A 23,173-nucleotide genomic window follows, 5' to 3' on the forward strand; every position below is an offset into this window, starting at 1 on the left:
TTTCCTGTAGACAGTGTCCCATTGAGCCATCTGGTCTCTTTTCGATTAAAACATCCAAGAATGGTAACTTGCCATTCTTTTCCACCTCCATGGTGTTTTTGATGGCTGGGTGTATGGAATTGATGTGGTTGAGGAATTGGTTCAGAGCTGGTCAGCCATGTGGCCAGATGACGGACGTGTCATCTACGTACCTCTTCCACAAGGACGGACGTAGAGTGGATGCCTGGATGGCATCTGTCTCAAATTTTTCCATGAAAACATTGGAGATAAGGGAGAACCCATGGCAGTCCCATCAACTTGTTTGTAGAATATTCCATTCAAGATGAAGTGAGTGTTGGTGAGGCAGTGTCTCACCAGGGCCAGTACATCAGCATTCAGTCCTTGTTGGACCAAATCTTCAATGATTGTAATGGTGTCAGGCACAGGAGCTTTGGGAAACAAAGAGACCACATCCAAACTAACGAGCAAATCACCTGGAGATAGTGAGATGTCCTTAATCAACGATAACAAGTGAGCTGAGTTGAGTACAGCTGAGGTGGTCTTACCAGTGAATGGTTGTAAGGTCTCAGACAGAAATCGGGCCAGTTTGTAGGTGGGTGAGACCTCCCATTCACATGCTAATCTCTCTTTAACATGCCAATTTTCACCTGGCAGCCCTTTGATTAGTGGAAAACCAACCACCGTCGGGTTGGCTGCCCACCACTTACATTATCATTGGCTGCTGACATTTGGGCTACGCCCATTTCAAACCCCTTACAGTTAGGGAAAAAAGTATTTGATCCCCTGCCGATTTTGTACGTTTGCCCACTGACAAAGAAATGATCAGTCTATAATTTTAATGGAAGGTTTATTTGAACAGTGAGAGACAGAATAGCAACAAAAAAATCCAGAAAAACGCATGTCAAAAATGTTATAAATTGATTTGCATGTTAATGAGGGAAATAAGTATTTGACTCCCTCTCAATCAGAAAGATTTCTGGCTCCCAGGTGTCTTTTATACAGGTAACGAGCTGAGATTAGGAGCACTCCCTTTAAGAGTGTGCTCCTAATCTCAGCTCGTTACCTGTATAAAAGACACCTGTCCACAGAAGAAATCAATCAGATTCCAAACTCTCCACCACGGCCAAGACCAAAGAGCTCTCCAAGGATGTCAGGGACAAGATTGTAGACCTACACAAGGCTGGAATGGGCTACAAGACCATTGCCAAGCAGCTTGGTGAGAAGGTGACAACAGTTGGTGCGATTATTCGCAAATGGAAGAAACACAAGGAACTGTCAATCTCCCTCGGCCTGGGGCTCCATGCAAGATCTCACCTCGTGGAGTTGCAATGATCATGAGAACGGTGAGGAATCAGCCCAGAACTACACGGGACCATAGTCACCAAGAAAATAATTGGTAACACACTACGCCGTGAAGGACTGAAATCCTGCAGCGCCCGCAAGGTCCCCCTGCTCAAGAAAGCACATATACATGCCCGTCTGAAGTTTGCCAATGAACATCTGAATGATTCAGAGGACAACTGGGTGAAAATGTTGTGGTCAGATGAGACCACAATGGAGCTCTTTGTCATCAACTCAACTCGCCGTGTTTGGAGGAGGAGGAATGCTGCCTATGACCCCAAGAACACCATCCCCACCGTCAAACATGGAGGTGGAAACATTATGCTTTGGGGGTGTTTTTCTGCTAAGGGGACAGGACAACTTCACCGCATCAAAGGGACGATGGACGGGGCCATGTACCGTCACAACTTGGGTGAGAACCTCCGTCCCTCAGCCAGGGCATTGAAAATGGGTCGTGGATGGGTATTCCAGCATGACAATGACCCAAAACACACGGTCAAGGCAACAAAGGAGTGGCTCAAGAAGAAGCACATTAAGGTCCTGGAGTGGCCTAGCCAGTCTCCAGACCTTAATCCCATAGAAAATCTGTAGAGGGAGCTGAAGGTTCGAGTTGCCAAACGTCAGCCTCGAAACCTTAATGACTTGGAGAAGATCTGCAAAGAGGAGTGGGACAAAATCCCTCCTGAGATGTGGGCAAACCTGGTGGCCAACTACAAGAAACGTCTGACCTCTGTGATTGCCAACAAGGGTTTTGCCACCAAGTACTAAGTCATGTTTTGCAGAGAGGTCAAATACTTATTACCCTCATTAAAATACAAATCAATTCATAACATTTTTGACATGTGTTTTTCTGGATTTTGTTGTTATTGTCTTTCACTGTTCAAATAAACCTACCATTAAAATTATAGACTGACCATTTCTTTGTCAGTGGGCAAACGTACAAAATCAGCAGGGGATCAAATACTTTTTTCCCTCACTGTATAAACAGTTTGCCTTGGAAGCTAACCCCTCTTTTCCTGAAGATGACCACTTGTGTTTCAATCGAAACGTCGTAGTTTTTTGCTATTTTCTTTGAACCTATCAACGTGACTTTACCGAAAGATCCAAGAATATAAATTCCTGCAGTTACGAAAGCTTTAAGTCAAGATATATTACACAAATACAAGTTTAAACAAAACAATATACGGTAGTGTCACAAACTCGAAATAACTCGTAGCTATAAATCCCTAAATCTCACAATACAACCACAAGAGCACCACTTCATAGCGACATGCGCAAAACCCAGTGACAACGCTCCACCTCTCTCCTCGTCGCGAAGTGCCGCTGCGCTATGAATCCAGCTCTCTGAGTTCCATTCCTGGCCATGGCTACATGATAAACGAGTGATATATCTGAACCGACTGGAGTGCACTTTCCTCATTTCTCCCCAAAAGCGAATTGGACCACGGTCAGTACTCAAGTAGAAAGTTGAATTTCCTCTATTTTGCGAGTTACTTGAGTTTTACGCTGCAAAACATTCTCTTAAATGTGAATTTCTACTTGGCCCAAATTCAGGTTATCCCAAGAAGCAAAATCGTCCATTCAAGTGGCTCATGATCAACTATCATAGTGTAGTTTCCAAGGTAAATTAAATCCAGGAGCCATTGCAATTTATCATGCTTTTGGATGAGTATTTATCTCACTAGATTATTTCTCATGAGTGGTGTAGTGGAAAAACAAGAAGTTAGCAAACGATTAATTCATGACAACCACATTTCACAAGTTAGGCGTCCTCTGGTCGAACACCGTTTGAGACGAGACTCAAAAGAAGGCTGTCTCTGTGAACCAATCAGTTTCAACGACAATGCATCTTATATTATCGGAGTATGTTTTTTTTTATTCTGACCACAAGCATTGTGGCTAATGCAAAAGGGATTCCTTGTAAAAGGTTTCAGTTTGGTGTTTAAACATCTTAACACCTGTTTTGTTGCCAGAAAAAAGTGGAAAAACCTATTATCATATTCTATTATCATTCCAATTAGTTATTAGTTCAGTACACCTGTGTGTTGGAGAGTAAATCCACAACATTTACAATTCAAGTAAGACGTTTCTCTGGTAATTACAATCAGGTGTCTGCCAGAATTATGCAGCTGTCTTCTTTATATGATATATACTCCCCACGTCTAATTACAGGTGGCCTTGAAAGGTAGGCATGAAGCATTACATCACATATCCGACTGTCACAAATCCACCCTGACCAATTAACCACCCTCACTCAAATTTTGATTTAAAGCTTTCGTGACTGCAGGGATTCATATTCTTGGTTCTTTCGGTAAAGTCACGTAGAAGGGAAACAATAAAATAATAAAAATATAAAACAATAAAATTATCACGACGTTTCGACTGCAACACAAGCAATCATCATCAGGTGTGAAAACCACAGCAAGAATTTTTTTTAAAAAGTGGCGGTTTTTTATATGGCTTACCAAAAATACATAAAGTAGATACACCCCTTCGTCCCATCGTCTCTACTATCAACTCCCCAACCTACAAACTGGTTCGTTTTCTGTCTGAAATCCTGCGGCCTTTCACTGGAAAAACCACCTCTGCGGTACTAAACTCTACTCACCTGGCATCGACAATCAAGGGTATTCCCCTGTCCCCAGACGGCCTGCTTGTCAGTTTTTATGTAGTTTCCTTATTCACCAAAGTTCCTGTGCCTGACACCATCGCAATCATTGAAGACTTGGTTCATCAAGGACACTGAGGTACCCCCCTGGTGAGACACTGCTAAACCAATACATACTTCACTTGGAATGGAACTTTCTACAAACAAACTGAGGGCACCCCAATGGGCTCCCCCCTATCTCCGGTTGTAGCCAACATTTTCATGGAGAAATCTGAGACTGACACCATCCAGACCGCCACTCTGCGCCCACCCTTATGGAAGAGGTACGTGGATGACACTTTTGTAATCTGGCCACATGGCCGGCCTGCTCTAGACCAATTCCTCGACCACATCAATTCCATATACCCAGCCATCAGATTTACCATGGAAGTCGAAAAAGATGGCATGCTACCTTTTTTGGATGTCCTAGTAAAAAAGAGACCTGACGGTTCAATGAGCCACTCTGTCTACAGGAAAGCTACCCATACGGATGCTTACCGGAAACCGGATTCCCACCACCATCCATCCCAGAAGAACTCCCTCATCAAGACTCTGCACCATAGAGCCCAATGCATATCCGACCAGGAACACATAGCCAGTGAACTCAAGCACGTAAACCAAGCTTTTAAGGCTAATGGTTACTCCGACTACACAATCCGCAAAGCTATCACTCCAACCATGAAGAAGGACCCTCTTCAGGAGCCATTCAAAACCATCACTTTACCCTACATTGTGGGGATCACAAAAAAGATCTCCAAAATCTTGAATAAACACAAAATCCAGGTCCGATTCAACACATTACATAAAATCCGTCATCTGGTTCCATCTGTAAAAGATGTGATTCCAGACGTACAGTACCCTGGCGTCTACAAACTAAGTTGCCTCTGTGGTAGTAGTTACATTGGAGAAACCAAACGACATGTCTCGGACCGCATCCGTGAACACAAAGCAGACATAAAACACGGTAGGACCAACACCTCGGCCGTGGAAGATCACTGTTATAATTCAGTAGGCTCACATGACATTGACTTCTCCAAGACAGAGGTTATCTGCAAGCCATCTAGCTACCATGAGAGATTCGTTCATGAGGCTATCCACATATACAAACACAGAGACAATTTCAACCGAGAAGATGGATTCTGGCTTAGGAATCATTGGAAGGATTTGATAAACCATTTCGGGTCTTAAGTGTTTATTCACGCTTACGGTGGCTTTCAGACCGCATCCATTATTTTCGTCTCCCCCCTCCTCTTTTCCGAACATAGATGGACTCGTCCATCTGAATAACTGCCAAATCACCCTCACTCAGTGCAGTATTTGTGCATGGTCTGTCATTTTATAGATATGTTCACATAAACACCTATACCTCAGTCACCAGCAAGTCCGATATGTGGACGCTGTACTATAGCCTACGTAATAAATCGAATAAGAGTTTACCTACTTATAGATCAAGCAACAACAAATACAGTTTAAATGTAAATATGTAAGCGACGAATGGCCCAGGCTATAATAATTTCTGTGACACATTTTACTGTCATTAAAAAACATTATTCGTATATCTCGTAACTACTGAACAAGACAAATAAGCCCTGTTTCACAAGGCATAGGCAACGGGTGTGAAATCAGATTGCCTGTTGTGGTTTAGCAGTCCACGTCTCGTGAGAATTCTAAATTGCTTTACACGGACACGGCTCAAAAACAACGCATAATGCAAATCCGTTCATGACAGCACGCTAAACAAAATGAGAGACATTTCTGCTTATTCCCTTATTGAGATGTTTTGTTTTACCGTGGGAGGAAATGTGAGCACCCAAGAGAAAACTCATACATACAAGGTGATAGTACTGCTATGAAACAACTGCACAGCTGGGCTGCCAGCCTATTTACTGCCTTAAAAGGAGAACCTCGTAGCGCCGGCGGCTGGATCTCTCACGCATGTGGGTGATATCTGCACAATCCACTGAAACCACCTTAACACAGCTGCATTAGAGGCATGTGCCACTGCAAAGTGGGGCACAACATGGATCAAGATTTTGTATTTTTAAACATTTTAAGAAGCGAGTGTCCACCGTGGACGCTGTGAGCTTCAGGATTAGCTGAGGCTGTCTTATTTGGCACTGCTTGGCCACACCACTCGTTCCTATTGTTTCTTTATTTTAACGCAACAGCAATGATGCAATTACCAATACCAATGCCTTTATCTATGGGACCTTTTTTTATCACCGCTGCCTTCAGTCAGCTGATGAGAAGTGAAAAAGTGCTTTGTGTGCCTGGTCCATTGTCAAGCCTTGCCTCATGTTTTATTTATTGAATACCCACGGAACATTCATAAGTACAATGCAATAACGTGTGGCCCCAGGTCTCTGAAGAACAGGATTAGATAGTGAGTTTACACAGCATAAACAAGGGACAGCTTTATTGATAGGCAGGTGATTTTAGCTGCGCAATACAAGCAATCCAATTACTGGGTTGCCATGCGTATTGCATTATCGCAGGTATGGGTCCAATGTTATACAATGTTGAAAGAATACTTTACCCTGACTCTTGTATCGCAAACTGAAATAGCGATATGGAAGTGAATAAAAAAATCCCTGATCGGCGCAAACCTATTAAATAATTAAAATAAATGTATAAAATGTGATCCACCTACAGCTTGAAATAAGTACCCAATACAGTAAACACAACACCTTGGCTGCTGTCTCTGTTGCGCAATACCATGTGATACAGGCGATGCCAATGAGTTACGATCTCAAACCCACCAGTGCACTACAATGTATTTTTATAGCTGTTATAAATAATCGCACATCTGGGATCTCATTGCTCACATCACAGTACCTGTTAGAAATTACCTATCCTGGTAGCTTTGAAATGAAAATAAAGAACATGTGTCCATGTTAAATTGAGCAATGAGCTGTAAATCACATCCTTTCGTGGTCCTGAGCAGGTTATGGAAACTGAAAATACTAACTAATGAGAGCCACATCCTAACGGAGTGGAATTGCAAATTGTTATAAAGTGGGTGGAGACACACAAGGATAAACATTTCTGCCTGGCGCAAAAACCGGTTTTGGCAATTGAGAGACATTAGGCGTTACTGGTTACAGGTGGGCAGCTCTGCCATGACCTCATCATTCCAGAGTGACCTCCTTCAGCGAAGTGCTTTGGGAACTGCAGTATCCACATGTAGACACGGGGAGGAGATGGAAGCGGATTGAGCGTGGACACAGAGGCGGATCTATAGAAGTGTCCCAGGAGAGGAATGGTCCCTACATTTCAAGCCTTTGAAACAGGGTCCTAGACTAATCATTACACAATAAAATGTGTTTTCTTTGGTAAACGTTAAAAAAATCACCAATTTTTGTGGTTTTAAGAAGTGTGGGGGGGGGGGGGGTGCATCAACCCCATCGCCCCCTCCAAATCCGCCACTGGCAACTGTGCAGATCCTTATTATCACTTTGTCGTATACCAAGAGTTTTCTCCAGGTCTCGCTGTATCCTCCCACGTATAAAACCCTCACTCCCACGAACACGGGTGGCTACGTACGGTGCGAAAGAAGTTCAAAATACATACAAAAGGGGTAGCTATCGTTAACATCATTAACAGCAGCAAGGGTAACATCAACCATCATCATCACCTTTATCATGAGCATACTGAAGCAAGCATGTGGTAGAACCGTCCACAGCAGCTGCAACAACATCTGCAGTGCTCAGCAAAAGTATCGTCATGAGCAGCAACAGCTTCATTTTCATCATCATCATCATCCCTGAGCATTATTTCCTTTGAGGGATAATTATATGGTGGGTGACTGGACGAGGTGGCAGTCCGCTCCTACTAATCCACTAATCTGGGCTAAGCTTTAATAAAACACCAGTGACATTTTTGAGTAAGAATAAGTTGGTAGGTGAATGGTTGCTTGAAGGAGTGATGCTGGCACTGGTATAATCATGCCTCTCCAGAAAACTTGAGGCAATGAAGCTGTCTGCTGGCTAAATGTGTTGGAATGGCAAAATAAAAAAAAATTGGACTGATAAAATAATATTGACTCCTATGCTGTTGATGGTGCAGGAAGAATACGAAATCTTGGCCTCCCCAAACCCTCCGTAGTTGTTACCTTAGTGGGTGACAAGTGGGTATCTTGGAGGAGGGGTGAGATCACTGTTATGTTTGTTCATGTTTGTCAGTCGCGTTTTTCAACGCCAGTCCTCGTGACCCCCTGCGGTCTGAATATTCGTGATTCCCACTCTTGTTTATTCATACACCTTACAATTAAGAACATGCACACTGCAAACACTCGATGATTGGTAATTATGTAAAGCTGTAGACTGGAAGGTCCCGAGGACTGGAGTTGACAAACGCTGAATGAGAGTGCATTTACGTTTGATAGTATGCATGCGTGTTGAACTTCTTTGGCACCGTACGTAGCCAACCGTGCTAATCGGAGGTGCGGGATAGGGTGGTTCAGGCGACTCACGGCAAGGGATACAATAGTTATGTCAGCGGGAGATGAAACGTGCTGTCGTGTGTGACGCATCGTGCCCGGTGGGGTAATGAATTGCGGCGAGTGGGGACGAGGAGTGAAGAGGCTTTGGTGGCTGCGTCAAGTGACTGCACCCAGTGTGGGGGATTACGTGGTTCTTGGATTTGGGGTCGAGGTGAGAGGAATGGTGATGTCAGAGCATTTGAGGTGATATGGGTAATGGTACCTATCAAGAATACATGGGGCAGAGTTAATGAGGCTTCCAAAAGAGGTTTTTCTGATTAGATCGAGTAAATATAATTGTGGTTAAACCCGCCACCGACACAAGTAAACAAAACATGCCAATGAGCTACTAGTTTAGCACACCGGCTGTGTGTTCGAGAGTAAACCCACCACAACATTTACTATTCCAGAACCGTGACGTTTCGCCGGTGTCGGGTGGTGGTGGCAGGGTGGGGGTTAACGACACATTTATATTTACGCGACCTAACCCAAGAAATCCTCTATTCGGGATGTTGGTCGCGAAAGCCTACGTGTTAAACTTAACGAGGCTTACAGTAGCCATTGGTGTCCCACACACGTTTGTCAGCGTGTGTGCTACTTACAGGAGTGGGGGGGGGGCCTCCGTGGGTTAACATGGTGGAGAGGACCGAGATGTATACGCTTGGGTTGCGTGTTTTTATGTTCAGGGTTTATGCCGAGGAGGGGAGGCTTGAGGGAAGGAAGTCAACTGACCAATTCACAATCAGCCTATGGACAGGGCATACATGCAGTGAGAGCTAAGAAGGCGGACATGATTGCTGCACGTATACTGACAGAATTAACTGGGGGTGTGGGGGGATGTGTATTTGGGGAATAACGGGGGGAGTGGGGTGATGGCAATTTGTCATGTATTATTTATTTACACGCGAAAACCCTGAGGAGCATACTGTACTCGGATGTTTAACCACTTCCATTAATGAGTGTTTGGCATGTGGGAGGAAGCCAGAGTACCCAGAGAAACCCACGTACACAAGGGGATTACGCTCAAAGCTCTGCGGGGATTCATTCAATAATCCATTGCTGCATTGCCATCTTCTGCTCACCTTGGAAATTAATAGGAGTCTGACGTTCAAGTCCACAAACAACGCAAAATGCTCGAAGTAATGAAATCCAAACTCAATCGAGCAAAAGGGGTGGCATCTGTTGGCAGCCTGGAGCCAGTGGTGGACTTAGACTTTGTCAGCTGGCAAGGCTCATTGAGCTCCAACAGCTCGTTGACAAGGATGACTAGAGTTAGGGTTGGGTTTTGGTTAGTATGAAACTTAACTCCTCCATGAATGGGTATCAGTCTCTCCGCACTACGACCACTGTTGCTAAAATGAACACTGCAAGGGATGAAAATGTCAGAGCTGTCTACAACACGGTATGGATATATAAAGTATCAAGGCACTGTACACGGACAGAGGTGCCTGGGGATTTACGATATTGCGAATTTGGATGGGGGGTGAATAATGAGTTCTGTCTCGAGCCCTTGGACACAATGGCATCAAAGAGGATGCCTTCCAGTGGGCAGTCTGTCCTGTTTAGCAGTGGGTGAATATAGAATAACTTGTGGAAATGTTTGTACAGGTACATTATTGATCACGATGTTTGCTTTTACTTTAATTGTTGTCAAGGATAAGAAACATTCAGCTGTTTTGCAAGAATACCCTGGGGAGGAGCTTTGTGGGGAGAAAATAAATGACAGTAAAAATCATGAACCTGCAGACAGAGGAGCAAACACATTGAAGGAAAACAACATATACGTTACCATGAATAACCAAAAAACATTACGTGTAAAATATGCAGCAGAGTGCTCCTTCATATGAGCTGTATTATAAGTGCCGAGCCGGTGTAAAGTAATTTTAACGCCAATATAATTACCATATGGAATATGTACAGAGGCATATCACAGATAACGCGAGTTTCAACTTTTCTGGGCATTTCTAAAATTAAACATAACCTAATACAAACTTTAATTATATGAATAATTTACAATTTTATTGTCATGTTTAAAGAGTCCCTAGCAGCGATCTACGCTTGTATGGATATTTTTCACATGCCTGAGCATTTGCCCTTATGACTTTGAGATCAATGATACCTGTTCCCATGGATGAGTCTAATGCTACACTCATAATGACGGAAATGAACACAACTCGCACAGCCATTGCAAGGCTTCGAGACATTCTCTACTAGAGGATTGTAGTTGCGTGATGTGGTGAAGTGGCTTCACGTGCCTGCCAGCACACACCAATTATATAATAGGTGGCCCACCGAATGTATCGTTGGAAAACGCTGGTGTAGACTCTGTAACGGCTCTAGAATTGAGCATAAGGACAACGGTGACCCCTTAACTTCGGTCAACGAACAACATTTTAACACGTAGGCTTTCACGACCAATATTATTCATAATAAAGGTTTTTGGGTTAGATCGCGTCATTTATAAATGTGTCGCAACCCTCCACCACCCGACACGGCCAATCAGCAAAAAAAGTGTCACGTTGACAAAAGACAAATATAATAATAATAGGGTTTTTCCCCTTTTTTTTCTGGCAACAAAACTGAAACCTTTTTACAAAGGGGAAAAACCCTATTATTACATTTTGGTCCTGGCAAAGGAGGTCTAATGATGAAAAATACAAATAGTTCACTACTTTAGCCCACCGGTGTGTTCAAGAGTGAATAAAAAATTATGAACGAACAACATCTCTGCGGGAGGCAGCCCCTGAACGCTATCTCTTGATTGCATGTGCTGCCCAACACCAACACCAAACAGCAACTCCCAGCATTTACATGTCCCAGGGTGATAATGGTATTTGTATAAGTCTCAGCCTCTTCAGAGGGCATGTATATGAATGCTCTGTTACCATGACTACAACTTCAGCAAACATTTTTAATTCAAAAGTTAACTTAAAAACAATATTGTTTTTATTTTGTAAATAAAATTAAGATATGTGGTTGTTTGTACTCAACTTCAATAAACTGGTAGTGAACAACATGACGGAGAGCACAGTACAGCGTGCGTTTATGGTAAAAAAACGTGTCAACAGCAGATGCTGGAGGCTACCATCTTTAGGGGCGGCCCGTCCATATAGGTTAACGAGGCGGTCACCTTCGGCACCAAGTTAAGTGAGGCGCCAAATTCGAGGAAAAAAAATATAAGTAAAAAATACGAAGATGTCATTATTTCAATTCCCGTGTGCATACAGAGGATATATGAATTATAATTAATTTCTCACCATATCTGAGAATGTATTTGTTGGGCAGACGCACGGACAAACCGACTAATCATGCCTCTGTTTAAAAAAATACGCTTAAAAAACATTAAATGGAAAATCGGGGGCAAGATTTTCACAGTTTACCAAAAACCTTCGCCTAGATCAGCCGTTTTGGTTTGTGGGCCCTGGTTGCATCGTTTCTCTCGGGCACCAGTTGCTGGCAGCTAGTCTAGGGCTACCTCTGCCCATATTGATTATGTGCTTGCATAACATTAAAACTCACAAACCTCTCATTATTTGTAAACTATAATTCCGAGTTGTACGTGTATTATTTTCGGAAATACGTGTAATAAAAACTAGAACGTCTTTTCTTTGATAACCCCGTTCAAGTCACAACGCATGACGCATGTTGTGTACTCTCCAATCTGAAGATTTCAAGAACTTCCTGGTCCTGACGGCAAGCGAAGTACCACGCTTAAAATGTGTACCCCTAGCCCTCGTGTTGTATTATCCACTTAGCTTGGGTACTTGTGAATTCTTCCTGCCCTGACTTTGTTACTATGTAAAGTGATGTATTCTTTCATCTACTCATTAATGGATTAACAATGAGTAACAGCTTCAAGTATGTGGGACAAAAACATACAGGTCTCTTTACTCATGTGCAAATGCAATCCCTTTCACAGACACCCTCGTGACTAACCACAAGACTGACCCAAAGTGTCCGCCCAACAGTGCGACCTCCATACCCCTCTGTGCTCTCCTTTGTGAGCCAGAAAAAGCACACAGTGCGGTTCAAGAAACTGTGTTTGGCTTGATGGATGTTTCCCCACTTCACTGTGTTTATTGCATAACCTATTTTCTTTACCCAAAGAGCACCTGAGCCAAACACGTGGTGTAAACTGACATATGACCAATAAACCTTTACCATTACTGTTGTGTCAAAAATATTACTTCAAAAACACACGGGAGGGGGGGGGGGGTTATAGAGAAAAGTACGATGCATTTAATCCTCTAGAACAGCGGTCCCCAATATTTTTGGCACCAGGGACCGGTTTCGTGGAAGACAATTTTTTCATGGACCGGGGGGGGGGTCCATCATTGGGTCTTTCCCCCTTTTCAGCTCTCCAGCGACGTTTGTTTTTTACTCATTGTGTCTACTAGGGGGTTAGAGCTTGTGGGCTTTATACCAACACTGTGACTGAGACAAGTGCGCAGTGCGGGAAAGAGGCACGTACGGAAGTGGTAAATAATACAATAATGGGCGGGCCACGCGCGGACTCACCGCTCACCTCCTGCTGTGCGGCCTGGTTCCTAACAGGCCACGGACCAGTTCCTAACAGGCCACGGACCGGTTCCTAACAGGCCACGGACCGGTTCCTAACAGGCCACGGACCGGTACCGGTCCGCGACCTGGGGGTTTGGGACCCCTGCTCTAGAAAACCAAATAAAGTTATCCTGTGCTTATTGTACCTTCATGTTATAGGGAAACTCTTCTCTTCCATGTCTCTGTTAACTGCTACTCCTATTATCCACATATTGATTCTTTATATTATCCATGTTTATATGTGGATAAAAGGAAGTCAACCAAAACGGTGGGCCATATGCTTCCTATTATTCACAGGTTAGAGGAATCACGTAGATGTGGCAGCTGCTTGCGCCAAATTCATAGTGGAGAGGGGAGGATGGTGGTGCTGATAGCTCCGCTAATAATGACGATGGTGGTGACAGTGATGGTAATGATTATGTCGTTGCGTCTACTGCTGCTAAAGCTGGTGGTGCTACTGCCGATGATGAAGATGGATCGCCGACAGCTGCACAATGTACAACATACACAATGACGGATGCTGTTGCTTTTCTGCAGAGGAGTTGTGCGGCAAGTTCGTTACTATTTGCACTTATCTCCAGACCAGAAATCACCTGGAAGTGATATCCTAGCAGTAACAAATAAAAAAGTAATTTCCATGGAGAAATGCGAATAACAGGATCCATCACTTGCGACCCTCATATGTACTCAGACAAGAAGACTGCCATCAAAATCTACATTTCTATGGCAGAGGCCAGCCACTTCTCTTTACATCAATGGCAGATAAAACACGAACCAAGTCAGCCCTATCAAGGAGTTCAATGCACAGCCTTTTTGTTGCCAGTTGAGCACTCTACATACATTGCAACCCAGCCTCACCCAGACGAGGATGAATCTGGACAGGATGCTTTTCCAATTAAGGATACGAGCAACTCGAGCTCCAATTAATGTCACCGCTACACTTACCACGTGTCCTCCTCCACCACGTCCGTCCTTTGCAGGTCCAGCATGACCACATCGTCCAGAGTATCAGCAGCAGCAGAAGCTGCAGCAGCAGCCACTCCATCCTCATTTTGAGCACCACTCTGCGCCTGCGGTGAGCCACTCGGCACGACACCACCGTTACATCGCGCCTGGTTCCCCACTGTCTGTGCTTCCCCGGCACGGTGCGGCGCAGCGGTGTCAGTGTCGCTCCGCTTCTTGTCGGATTTGGCGCTGTGTCTCCCGGCGGCAGCGGCGTGCGCCTCCCCAGCGCTGTGCGGTGCCGCTGCTGCGCCGGATCCTCGGCGTCTCAGCTCGGCGTTTTGGGTCTCCAGGTGGCTGACCAGTTTGCGCAACCTCGCCATCTCTTGCGCGAACTCGGCTGAAATTTCCCCATTCTCGCCCATAGCCCTTTGAGAGCACGTTGGTGTGACCAATTGTTCACTCGCGACTTTACCTGGAATGGCAGAGCGATGGCACACGACCACACACGGTTAAGAATAATATCAAAAGGTTCTACAGCTAGCACATACAATAAAAACATCTATACATTATACCAGATTTTTGTGGACAAGTGAGGTCTGATTGATCGAGGTATTTCATTACTATTGTCGTGTAGGACATATTCGGCAAACAATTAACATTATTTGGAGGGACCTAATTGGGAAACAGCAGAATGTATTTTTTTACATGAACTGAAGAGACGAATGAGAGCAAAATGGAGACATGTTGAATATTTCTGTAACATTTATGTAAACAAGATGTATTGATGCTATCAATGTCACATGATCACATGAATTCAAATTAATTCAAATGGATTCAAATTGAAATGATTCCACGCGATGCCAATTTTGGCTGTAAAAGCTTGGACGTGACGTAATTTACTGTCACGTTATATTTTCCAGAATACACGTTTAACATTTTTTTAACTGAAATGTTATACAGTCGATCATCGATTATCCGGCGGCTTCGGATAGGAGGGGGCACCGGATTTTCAAATAATTCCAGATAAGCACTAATCATCATTACTTAAAATAGCTTATTTTTGCACATTCTTGCATGGCATTGTTTTTAGATGTTATGTCTTTTTCGTTTTACATTTGTTTACTTTGTGAAATTGTCATAAATAAACATAGAGATAGACAAAAATAAATATTCTCCTTCAAACAATGACTGTATTTACTGTACCATACTTACCACTCCAGCCTAGAGGACTCTGCATGGGGTGATGCATACAGTGCAATATTTTCATTGTTTAGGTTATAGTGTATAATGTACTGTATATAATAGTTGACACTGAAGTCAAGCAGAGCTATTATTTTTGTCACGCGCATGGTGCCGATCACTGGACTGGTGACATGCTGGATCGCCCCAGGACTGCCAGATCACATTGGAAGCCAGATAATAGATTATCGACTGACTCTATTTGGGCCAGATTTTTTTCTTTCAGATTTATTCCAAAACATCAGGAACACGTCAAATAAAACCACACCATAAAATCTGCTTATGACTGTGTGTATGACTATACTCTTTGGTTCTATTGGGTAAAGTCACGTAGGTAAAAAATAAAATAACAAAAATCACGTTTCGGCCACAACACAAGCGGCCTTCATCAGGTGAAGGGACGCTGTCCTCCAGACAGTCTCGTCCCTTCACCTGATGGTGAAGGGACGCTGTCCTCCAGACAGTCTCGTCCCTTCACCTGATGAAGGCCGCTTGTGTTGTGGCCGAAACGTCGTGATTTTTGTTATTTTATGTTTTACCTACATGCCTTTACCCAATAGAACCAAAGAGTATTGATCCTTGCAGTCACGAAAGCTTTAAATCTAGAATTGTGTGTATGACATTTGTTTATTCGTGAGTAGGTCTATGCAAGTCATATATTTAAACACGTTTGTATGGGTAGAGTTAGGTGTGCTACCCTGTGTCACTCCCGCGTGTTTCAATGTGAGAGAGGGCAAAGCGAGTGGAGGCGTTTAATAGTTAATTTACCCCCCCCCCCTTTTAAGTAAAATCACCGACGCGCTCGTGATTACTGTAATTCGAATGTACTTTTGCCACACCTGCCATAGCTACAGTACAGGTGTGGGAATGACTAAGCTGGTGTTTTAAGCCACACCTGTAACCAGGGAGCCCACGTTGCCATTAAACCCAGCTAATGTGACGACGACAACAACAAACACCATGTGTGTATCTTCTTGTTTAGGCGAGCGAAGGGTGGAAATCCCATATCCCTACAGCGATGAACAACAGCCACCTCTACAGACCGGCGGCGGCGGCGGCGATCACTGCTGACTTAGCACGAGGTGGGCACCGAAGTTATTCACCCGGAAGAGGTGACAGGTATTGTTGATCAACAAATAGTCTCGAATGCAGTTTTAAACCACAGGCAACATAAGCGCTCTCAAACTCAACGGGCCATACGGGGCCAGCGCTCATCTGCATCGACGGCCCAGCACAAGCGATGACAGAATTCCACATTCTCATGCCGGGAGGCAGTTGGTTTAGCAGGCCGCGCATTCCGATAACACCTAAACACACGGGGATCGATCACACAAACACACGGGGATCGATCACACAAACACACACATTAAAAACACACACACACACAGGGATCGTCACACAAACACACATTAAACACACACACAAACACACACAGGGATCGATCACACAAACACACATTAAACACACAAACACACGGGTATAGATCACACACACATTAAACACACACACACAGGTATAGATCACACAAACACACACATTAAACACACACACAAACACACACACAAACACACAGGTATAGATCACACAAACACATTAAACACACACAAACACACAGGTATAGATCACACAAACACACACATTAAACACACACAAACACACACATTAAACACACACATTAAACAAACACAAACAGGCATAGACCACACAAACACACATTAAACACACACAAACACACAGGTATAGATCACACACATTAAACACACACACAGGTATAGATCATACAAACACACACATTAAACACACACACAAACACACACAGGAATCGATCACACAAACACACAGGGATCGATCACACAAACACACACATTAAACACACACACAGGTATAGATCACACAAACACACACATTAAACACACACACACAAACACACACAGGTATAGATCACACAAACACATTAAACACACACACACACACAGGTATAGATCACACACACACATTAAACACACACACACAGGTATAGATCACACGAACACACACATTAAACACACACAAACACACACATTAAACACACACACACAGGAAAATATCACACAAACACACACATTAAACACACACACAGGTATAGATCACACAAACACACACATTAAACACACACACAAACACACAGGGATCGATCACACAAACACACATTAAACACACACACACACACAGGTATAGATCACACACACACATTAAACACACACACAAGTATAGATCACACAAACACACACATTAAACACACACAAACAGGTATAGATCACACAAACACACACATTAAACACACACAAACAGGTATAGATCACACAAACACACACAGGTATAGATAACACAAACACACACAGGGATCGATCACACAAACACACACAGGTATAGATCACACACACACACATTAAACACACACAAACACACAGGTATAGATCATACACACACATTAAACACACACAAACACACACAGGTATAGATCACACACACACATTAAACACACACGGGTATAGATCTCACAAACACACACATTAAACACACACAAACACACACATTAAACACACACAGGTATAGATCTCACAAACACACACATTAAACACACACAAACACACACATTAAACACACACACAGCCGCCATTCGCCACGTAGTGAATGTGACGTTACCACAAGTGGTTGCAGGTCGAGGGGACGCAAACAAACTCAAGGCCGTCACAGTTAACGTGGGATGACGGACAGAGAGATCGACCACCATCAACCACCTTGTTGTGCCCACTGCGATGCTCCCGCACCTGTGGCAATCAGCGCCGCGTCCACCTGGAGCAGCAGGTGAGTCGGAGTGGCACGGGCCGCAGAGGGCACGGCGGGTCGGGTTCACTCGCCAACACTCACCACCACTCACCACCACTAGCAAACACTCACCACCACTCACCACCACTCACCACCACTAGCAAACACTCACCACCACTCACCACCACTCGCAAACACTCACCACCACTCACCACCACTCGCAAACACTCGCCACCACTCACCACCACTCGCAAACACTCACCACCACTCGCAAACACTCGCAAACACTCACCACCACTCGCAAACACTCACCACCACTCACCACCACTCGCAAACACTCACCACCACTCGCAAACACTCACCACCACTCACCACCACTCGCAAACACTCACCACCACTCACCACCACTAGCAAACACTCACCACCACTCACCACCACTAGAAAACACTCACCACCACTCACCACCACTCGCAAACACTCACCACCACTCGCAAACACTCACCACCACTCACCACCACTAGCAAACACTCACCACCACTCGCAAACACTCACCACCACTCGCCACCACTCACCACCACTCGCAAACACTCACCACCACTCACCACCACTCGCAAACACTCACCACCACTCGCAAACACTCAACCACTCGCTCATTACTGCGTCGCTCACCGCTCGCCCACCGCTCACTCACCACTCCTCACCCACTCACCACTCGCCACCACTCACCGACTCCCCACCACTCGCCGCCACTCGCCACCACTCACCGACTCCCCACTCACCGCTCACTCACCCACTCGCCACCACTCACCGCCACTCGCCACCACTCACCGCCACTCGCCACCACTCACCGCCACTCACCACCACTCGCCACCACTCACCACCACTCGCAAACACTCGCCACCACTCACCACCACTCGCAAACACTCGCCACCACTCACCACCACTCACCACTCGCCACTCACCGACTCCCCACTCACCGCTCACCTGCGCACGGCGATCGAAGCCGCTCCCCCGCCCCCCCCCCAGTGTTTGGCTGCTGACGTCACCGCCGCGCGCCTGGAGACTGCGCGTGGTACGCGGTAGAGGCGACCTGCACCGCTGGGTCGAGCCCAACAACAATCAACAACATCAACAACAATCAACAACAACAACCACCACGTCAACAACTTGGTCCAGCCAATGAGCAACTCGGCGTGGTGGCCCTTCACGTGAGATCGCAGTGCTCTCGATATCACAACGCGACGTTTCGAGCATTGTGGACCTTCAGAGCACGTACAACAATGTGTTGTATTATGGAGTGGGACATTGGCCCTAAACATGAATGTGTGTGTGTGCGTGTGCTGCAAAGAAGGCCCGTTGCCCTAAACGTCGCCCGTGATATCGTTGTCCTTTTGGCCACCGTATTGTTATTGACGAATGTAACGAGGGTTTTGTTATCTGCGCACTGCCAATAATACTCCGGGACTCCGACCAAGCACGACAGGGGTGCGCCGCGTGAGAATGCACCGAGTATTTAGCGGACGCGTGCGAGTTTACAGATCCACTGCTGGATGAAGACTTCTTCGTCCTCACGACCGCGACTCTTGCCGTACATGGAGGATCGCTCGTGGAACGCCGTCACAGCGCTTCGCCGCTGACGAGAGGCAACGTCTGGTGATGTGTGGGGAGGGCCCACGGGAACCACCTTCGCCGGGCTCTGCCACGGCGCGTCGGTCACGATGACGTTTTTTGACCGTACATTTTTGTTTAGTGTTTAGTGTTTTTTTTTGCCGTGGCGTATCGTGGTAAAAGTCATATACTGTACTGTTACCTGTGAAAAGAAGACTTGGGCTGGTGGACGGGAACTGCTTTAGTCCATTGTCACCGCTTAGGGGCCGTCCATAAATGACGTCACGCACCTGGTGGGGGGGAGGGGTTCAGACATTTGTGACGAGGGGGGGGGGGGGTTTGGGAAATGTGACGTCACATCAAAATGCGCAACTTTAAATAAATATAGACTACACGTTCTACTTAATTAAATAGACTTTTTGATAAATGTGTTCTCCTACAACATCAGAGTGCAGCGCCACATTGAATTCGCACTACAATGACAATAGTTTAAAGCGATTTGAAGCATGTTTTATTTTTTTGTTGGGGGGGGGGGGTGCAGAGCTTTGTGACGTCATATTTGAGGGGGGGTCTGACTTTTTGTGACGCCGTGTGACGAGGGGGGGGGTCAAAAATCGTGTGACGTCATTTATGGACGGCCCCTTATACACCACAGCAACACTCAAACCAACCACATCGCACGTTTTCCAGTCCCTTATAAACCCCTACTTGACCTTTCTTTCCCGATCCGCTCTCCGCACCAATCCGATCAGAGTGTCAACCACTCACCCATGGATTGGGTGTCGTGCACGTAAGTGCTCACTCCCCCGCTCGAGCGTGACGTGTGTGTGTGCGTGACGTGTGTGTGCGTGACGTGTGTGTGCGTGACGTGTGTGTGCGTGACGTGTGTGTGCGTGCGTGACGTGTGTGTGTGCGTGACGTGTGTGTGCGTGACGTGTGTGTGCGTGACGTGTGTGTGTGCGTGACGTGTGTGTGTGAGCGTGACGTGTGTGTGTGCGTGACGTGTGTGTGTGCGTGACGTGTGTGTGCGTGACGTGTGTGTGTGCGTGACGTGTGTGTATGTGTGTGCGTGACGTGTGTGTGTGTGCGTGACGTGTGTGTGTGCGTGACGTGTGTGTGACGTGTGTGTGTGCGTGACGTGTGTGTGCGTGACGTGTGTGTGCGTGACGTGTGTGTGTGCGTGACGTGTGTGCGTGACGTGTGTGTGCGTGACGTGTGTGTGCGTGACGTGTGTGTGTGACGTGTGTGTGTGCGTGAAGTGTGTGTGCGTGACGTGTGTGTGTGCGTGACGTGTGTGTGTGCGTGACGTGAGTGACCCCTCACATCCGAACCTTCCCTGGTGGTGCATCCCCCGTGTGTACGTGATTGGTGTGTGTGGTGTCGAGTGCGGAATGTATGCGTGTTGTTTGTGCGGCGCGAGTGTGTGAGGATGAGTGGGACATCCTTTACATGTTACGCAATCAATCGCAAAAAAACAAACAAAAAACAATAATAATTAGTCTAAACAATTGACGAATTAGACGAGTGTATGACCTAACCATTGAACCAAGGGGACGCGCATAAATAGAGAGAAGTCAGAAGGAAAAGGGAAACATACACATTGTCCCCTTTCAGCAGTGGGCCACCTCCGTCACCGACATCCTCCGGTATCTGTAACCGCAACCGAACACAAGAGCTTCCCGGGGATGTCTTTATTGCTGCTGCTGCTGCGACGAGGCAACGTGAGCGGGTGCACGGTCCACCTCCCATGGAAGGGTCTCTGCTCGGGCTAGCGAGCTGCTCACCAGTACCCCGGCAGGGGAAGCCGGCGTCGGTTTGTAGTTGGGCGAGCAGCCACCCACGAGCGCAACAACCTCTCACCACCTGACCAAAGTGACGAGGATGAATGAGAGGGGCGGCTCATCCGCAACGTAGCGTTTCAACCTAGAGGAGTGAACGTATCACCGACGTTTCCCCAACTGAATGCGGACATACTGGGGTCGAAGTACCGGCACTACAGTGACCGGGCCTTGCCACGATCGATGCAGTTTCACCGAAGTGAATATTGGCACCTGTGGGCAGTGCAACCAAGCCAGGTCACCCACCGCAAAGGGGGCTACGGTCACTGTTTTGACCTGCAAGCATTCGTTCCCCTCCTGCATTGACGCGGATGCTGCTAAAGCCGCCTCGCGAGCCTCTAGCGAGTGGCGAAATGAAGCCGGCCAATCACTTGCCCACGGCGGAACGGGGTGCAGCTGAGCTTCAATCGGATGTTTCGGGTCCAGCCCATACATTAAAAAGAAGGGCGAGTATCCCGTGGATGCATGCGTCGCCAAACGATAGGCTGTCAGAACCCCGGGGATGTGCAAATTCCACTCCGTCTGCTGGGCGTTCACCAAGTGACACAACATTTCCGAGATCGTGCAGTTAAAGTGTTCAACCATACCATCTGTTTGTACAGGGAAGTCCGCACCTTCTAGACCCCTAAATTGTTGCACACCTGTAAAAGCTTGAAGGAGAAGTTGCGCCCCTGATCTGTTAACAGGCATTCTAGAGCCCCCTTATCAGCCACATACCTGTTAACAAAGGTGTCCGATTATAACCAATGGCAATGCAATGGGCCAGTGGGTAAAGTATTCAATACCAACTAGCAGGTATTTATTACCCCGAGGAGTGGCTAGAAAGGGGCCCAATATATCAAGGGCAACGAACTCGTTGACCCTAGAAACTTTGATCGACTGCAGGGGGGCATGTAGCCTGGCAGCCAGAGGCTTCCTGCGCGCACAGTCCAAACAGCCCGACACCCAATGATGGACATCGGCGGACGTGCCCGGCCTAAAGTAGCAGAGGCGTAGCGCTGCCTCCGTCTTATAGCTGTCCAAATGGAGCAACTTTCGGATGTGAACGTCTGCACTGACTCCTCAGGGAAGAGGGCACCACCAAAACCCTGCGGCCCACGGTCGCGTCCCAACGCATCAACATGCCCTTCCACATAATGAAAAACTTCCCTGAAGTGGGAAGCTCGGCATCGCTCACCTCCTCTGCCAGCTCCCGGAAAGCTGCTTAGGCAGCGTCCGCCTGCTACAGGTCCCTCCATTCACCCAAGGTCAGCTCTATGGCGCAGTCAACTGATGACTCTGCCTGGTCCTAGTCCCCGACGGGAACCAGGGCTACGATCTCGGGTGCCGACACGGCTGCGGGCTTACAGCACCGGGACCCATCACCACAGACGTATGTAACAGGAGTCGAGAACCGGGACAACACATCTACATTAGTGTGTCTCAGCTGTTTGCGGTGCATCACTGGGTATGAATATTTCTGCAGTCGTTCAAGCCACCAAGCCATCTGACCCGCTGGCTGCTCAATGCGAAGCAAATACTGTAACGCCACATGATCCGTCAAAACAGTTCAATTGCAGCTGTACAGATAGGGGTGAAACTGTTGTACAAAGTGGACAACGGCGTGCAGCTCCCGGCGGGTAACGCAATGTCGCTGTTCAGCCGGTTAAAATACGCAACTCCCATAGGCTATCACGACCTCCCTACCCTCCTGAACCTGGGAAAAAA

The 23,173-nt window shown here is 46.3% G+C and overlaps 2 protein-coding genes across 6 annotated transcripts in view; one reads left to right on the forward strand and one right to left on the reverse strand.

The window, feature by feature from the left end:
* LOC116939329 (uncharacterized) overlaps positions 1-19,926 on the reverse strand; it is a 32,746-nt gene extending 12,820 nt beyond the window's left edge. Inside the window, exons 1-3 of one of the 4 annotated variants that reach the window (XM_076065166.1) lie at positions 19,831-19,926; positions 19,005-19,118; positions 13,974-14,445 (exon numbers count right to left, since the gene is read on the reverse strand). In XM_076065166.1, the coding sequence (XP_075921281.1) occupies positions 13,974-14,395 (422 nt within the window). In that variant the 5' untranslated portion in view covers positions 14,396-14,445; positions 19,005-19,118; positions 19,831-19,926. The other 3 variants (XM_032947551.2, XM_032947552.2, XM_032947550.2) reach the window with 3 other exon arrangements.
* The window catches only part of LOC116939330 (tyrosine-protein kinase receptor Tie-1-like), a 47,623-nt gene continuing 43,497 nt past the window's right edge, over positions 19,048-23,173 (forward strand). Inside the window, exon 1 of one of the 2 annotated variants that reach the window (XM_032947554.2) lies at positions 19,048-19,673. The gene's annotated coding sequence lies outside the window, so the exon portion shown is untranslated. The remainder of the gene's footprint in view (positions 19,674-23,173) is intronic. The other variant, XM_032947555.2, reaches the window with a different exon arrangement.

Source organism: Petromyzon marinus, chromosome 6 (genome assembly GCF_048934315.1).
Source record: "Petromyzon marinus isolate PM22_M1 ecotype Great Lakes invasive population chromosome 6, UKy_Petmar_22M1.pri1.0, whole genome shotgun sequence".
NCBI classification, from domain to species: Eukaryota; Metazoa; Chordata; class Hyperoartia; order Petromyzontiformes; family Petromyzontidae; genus Petromyzon; species Petromyzon marinus.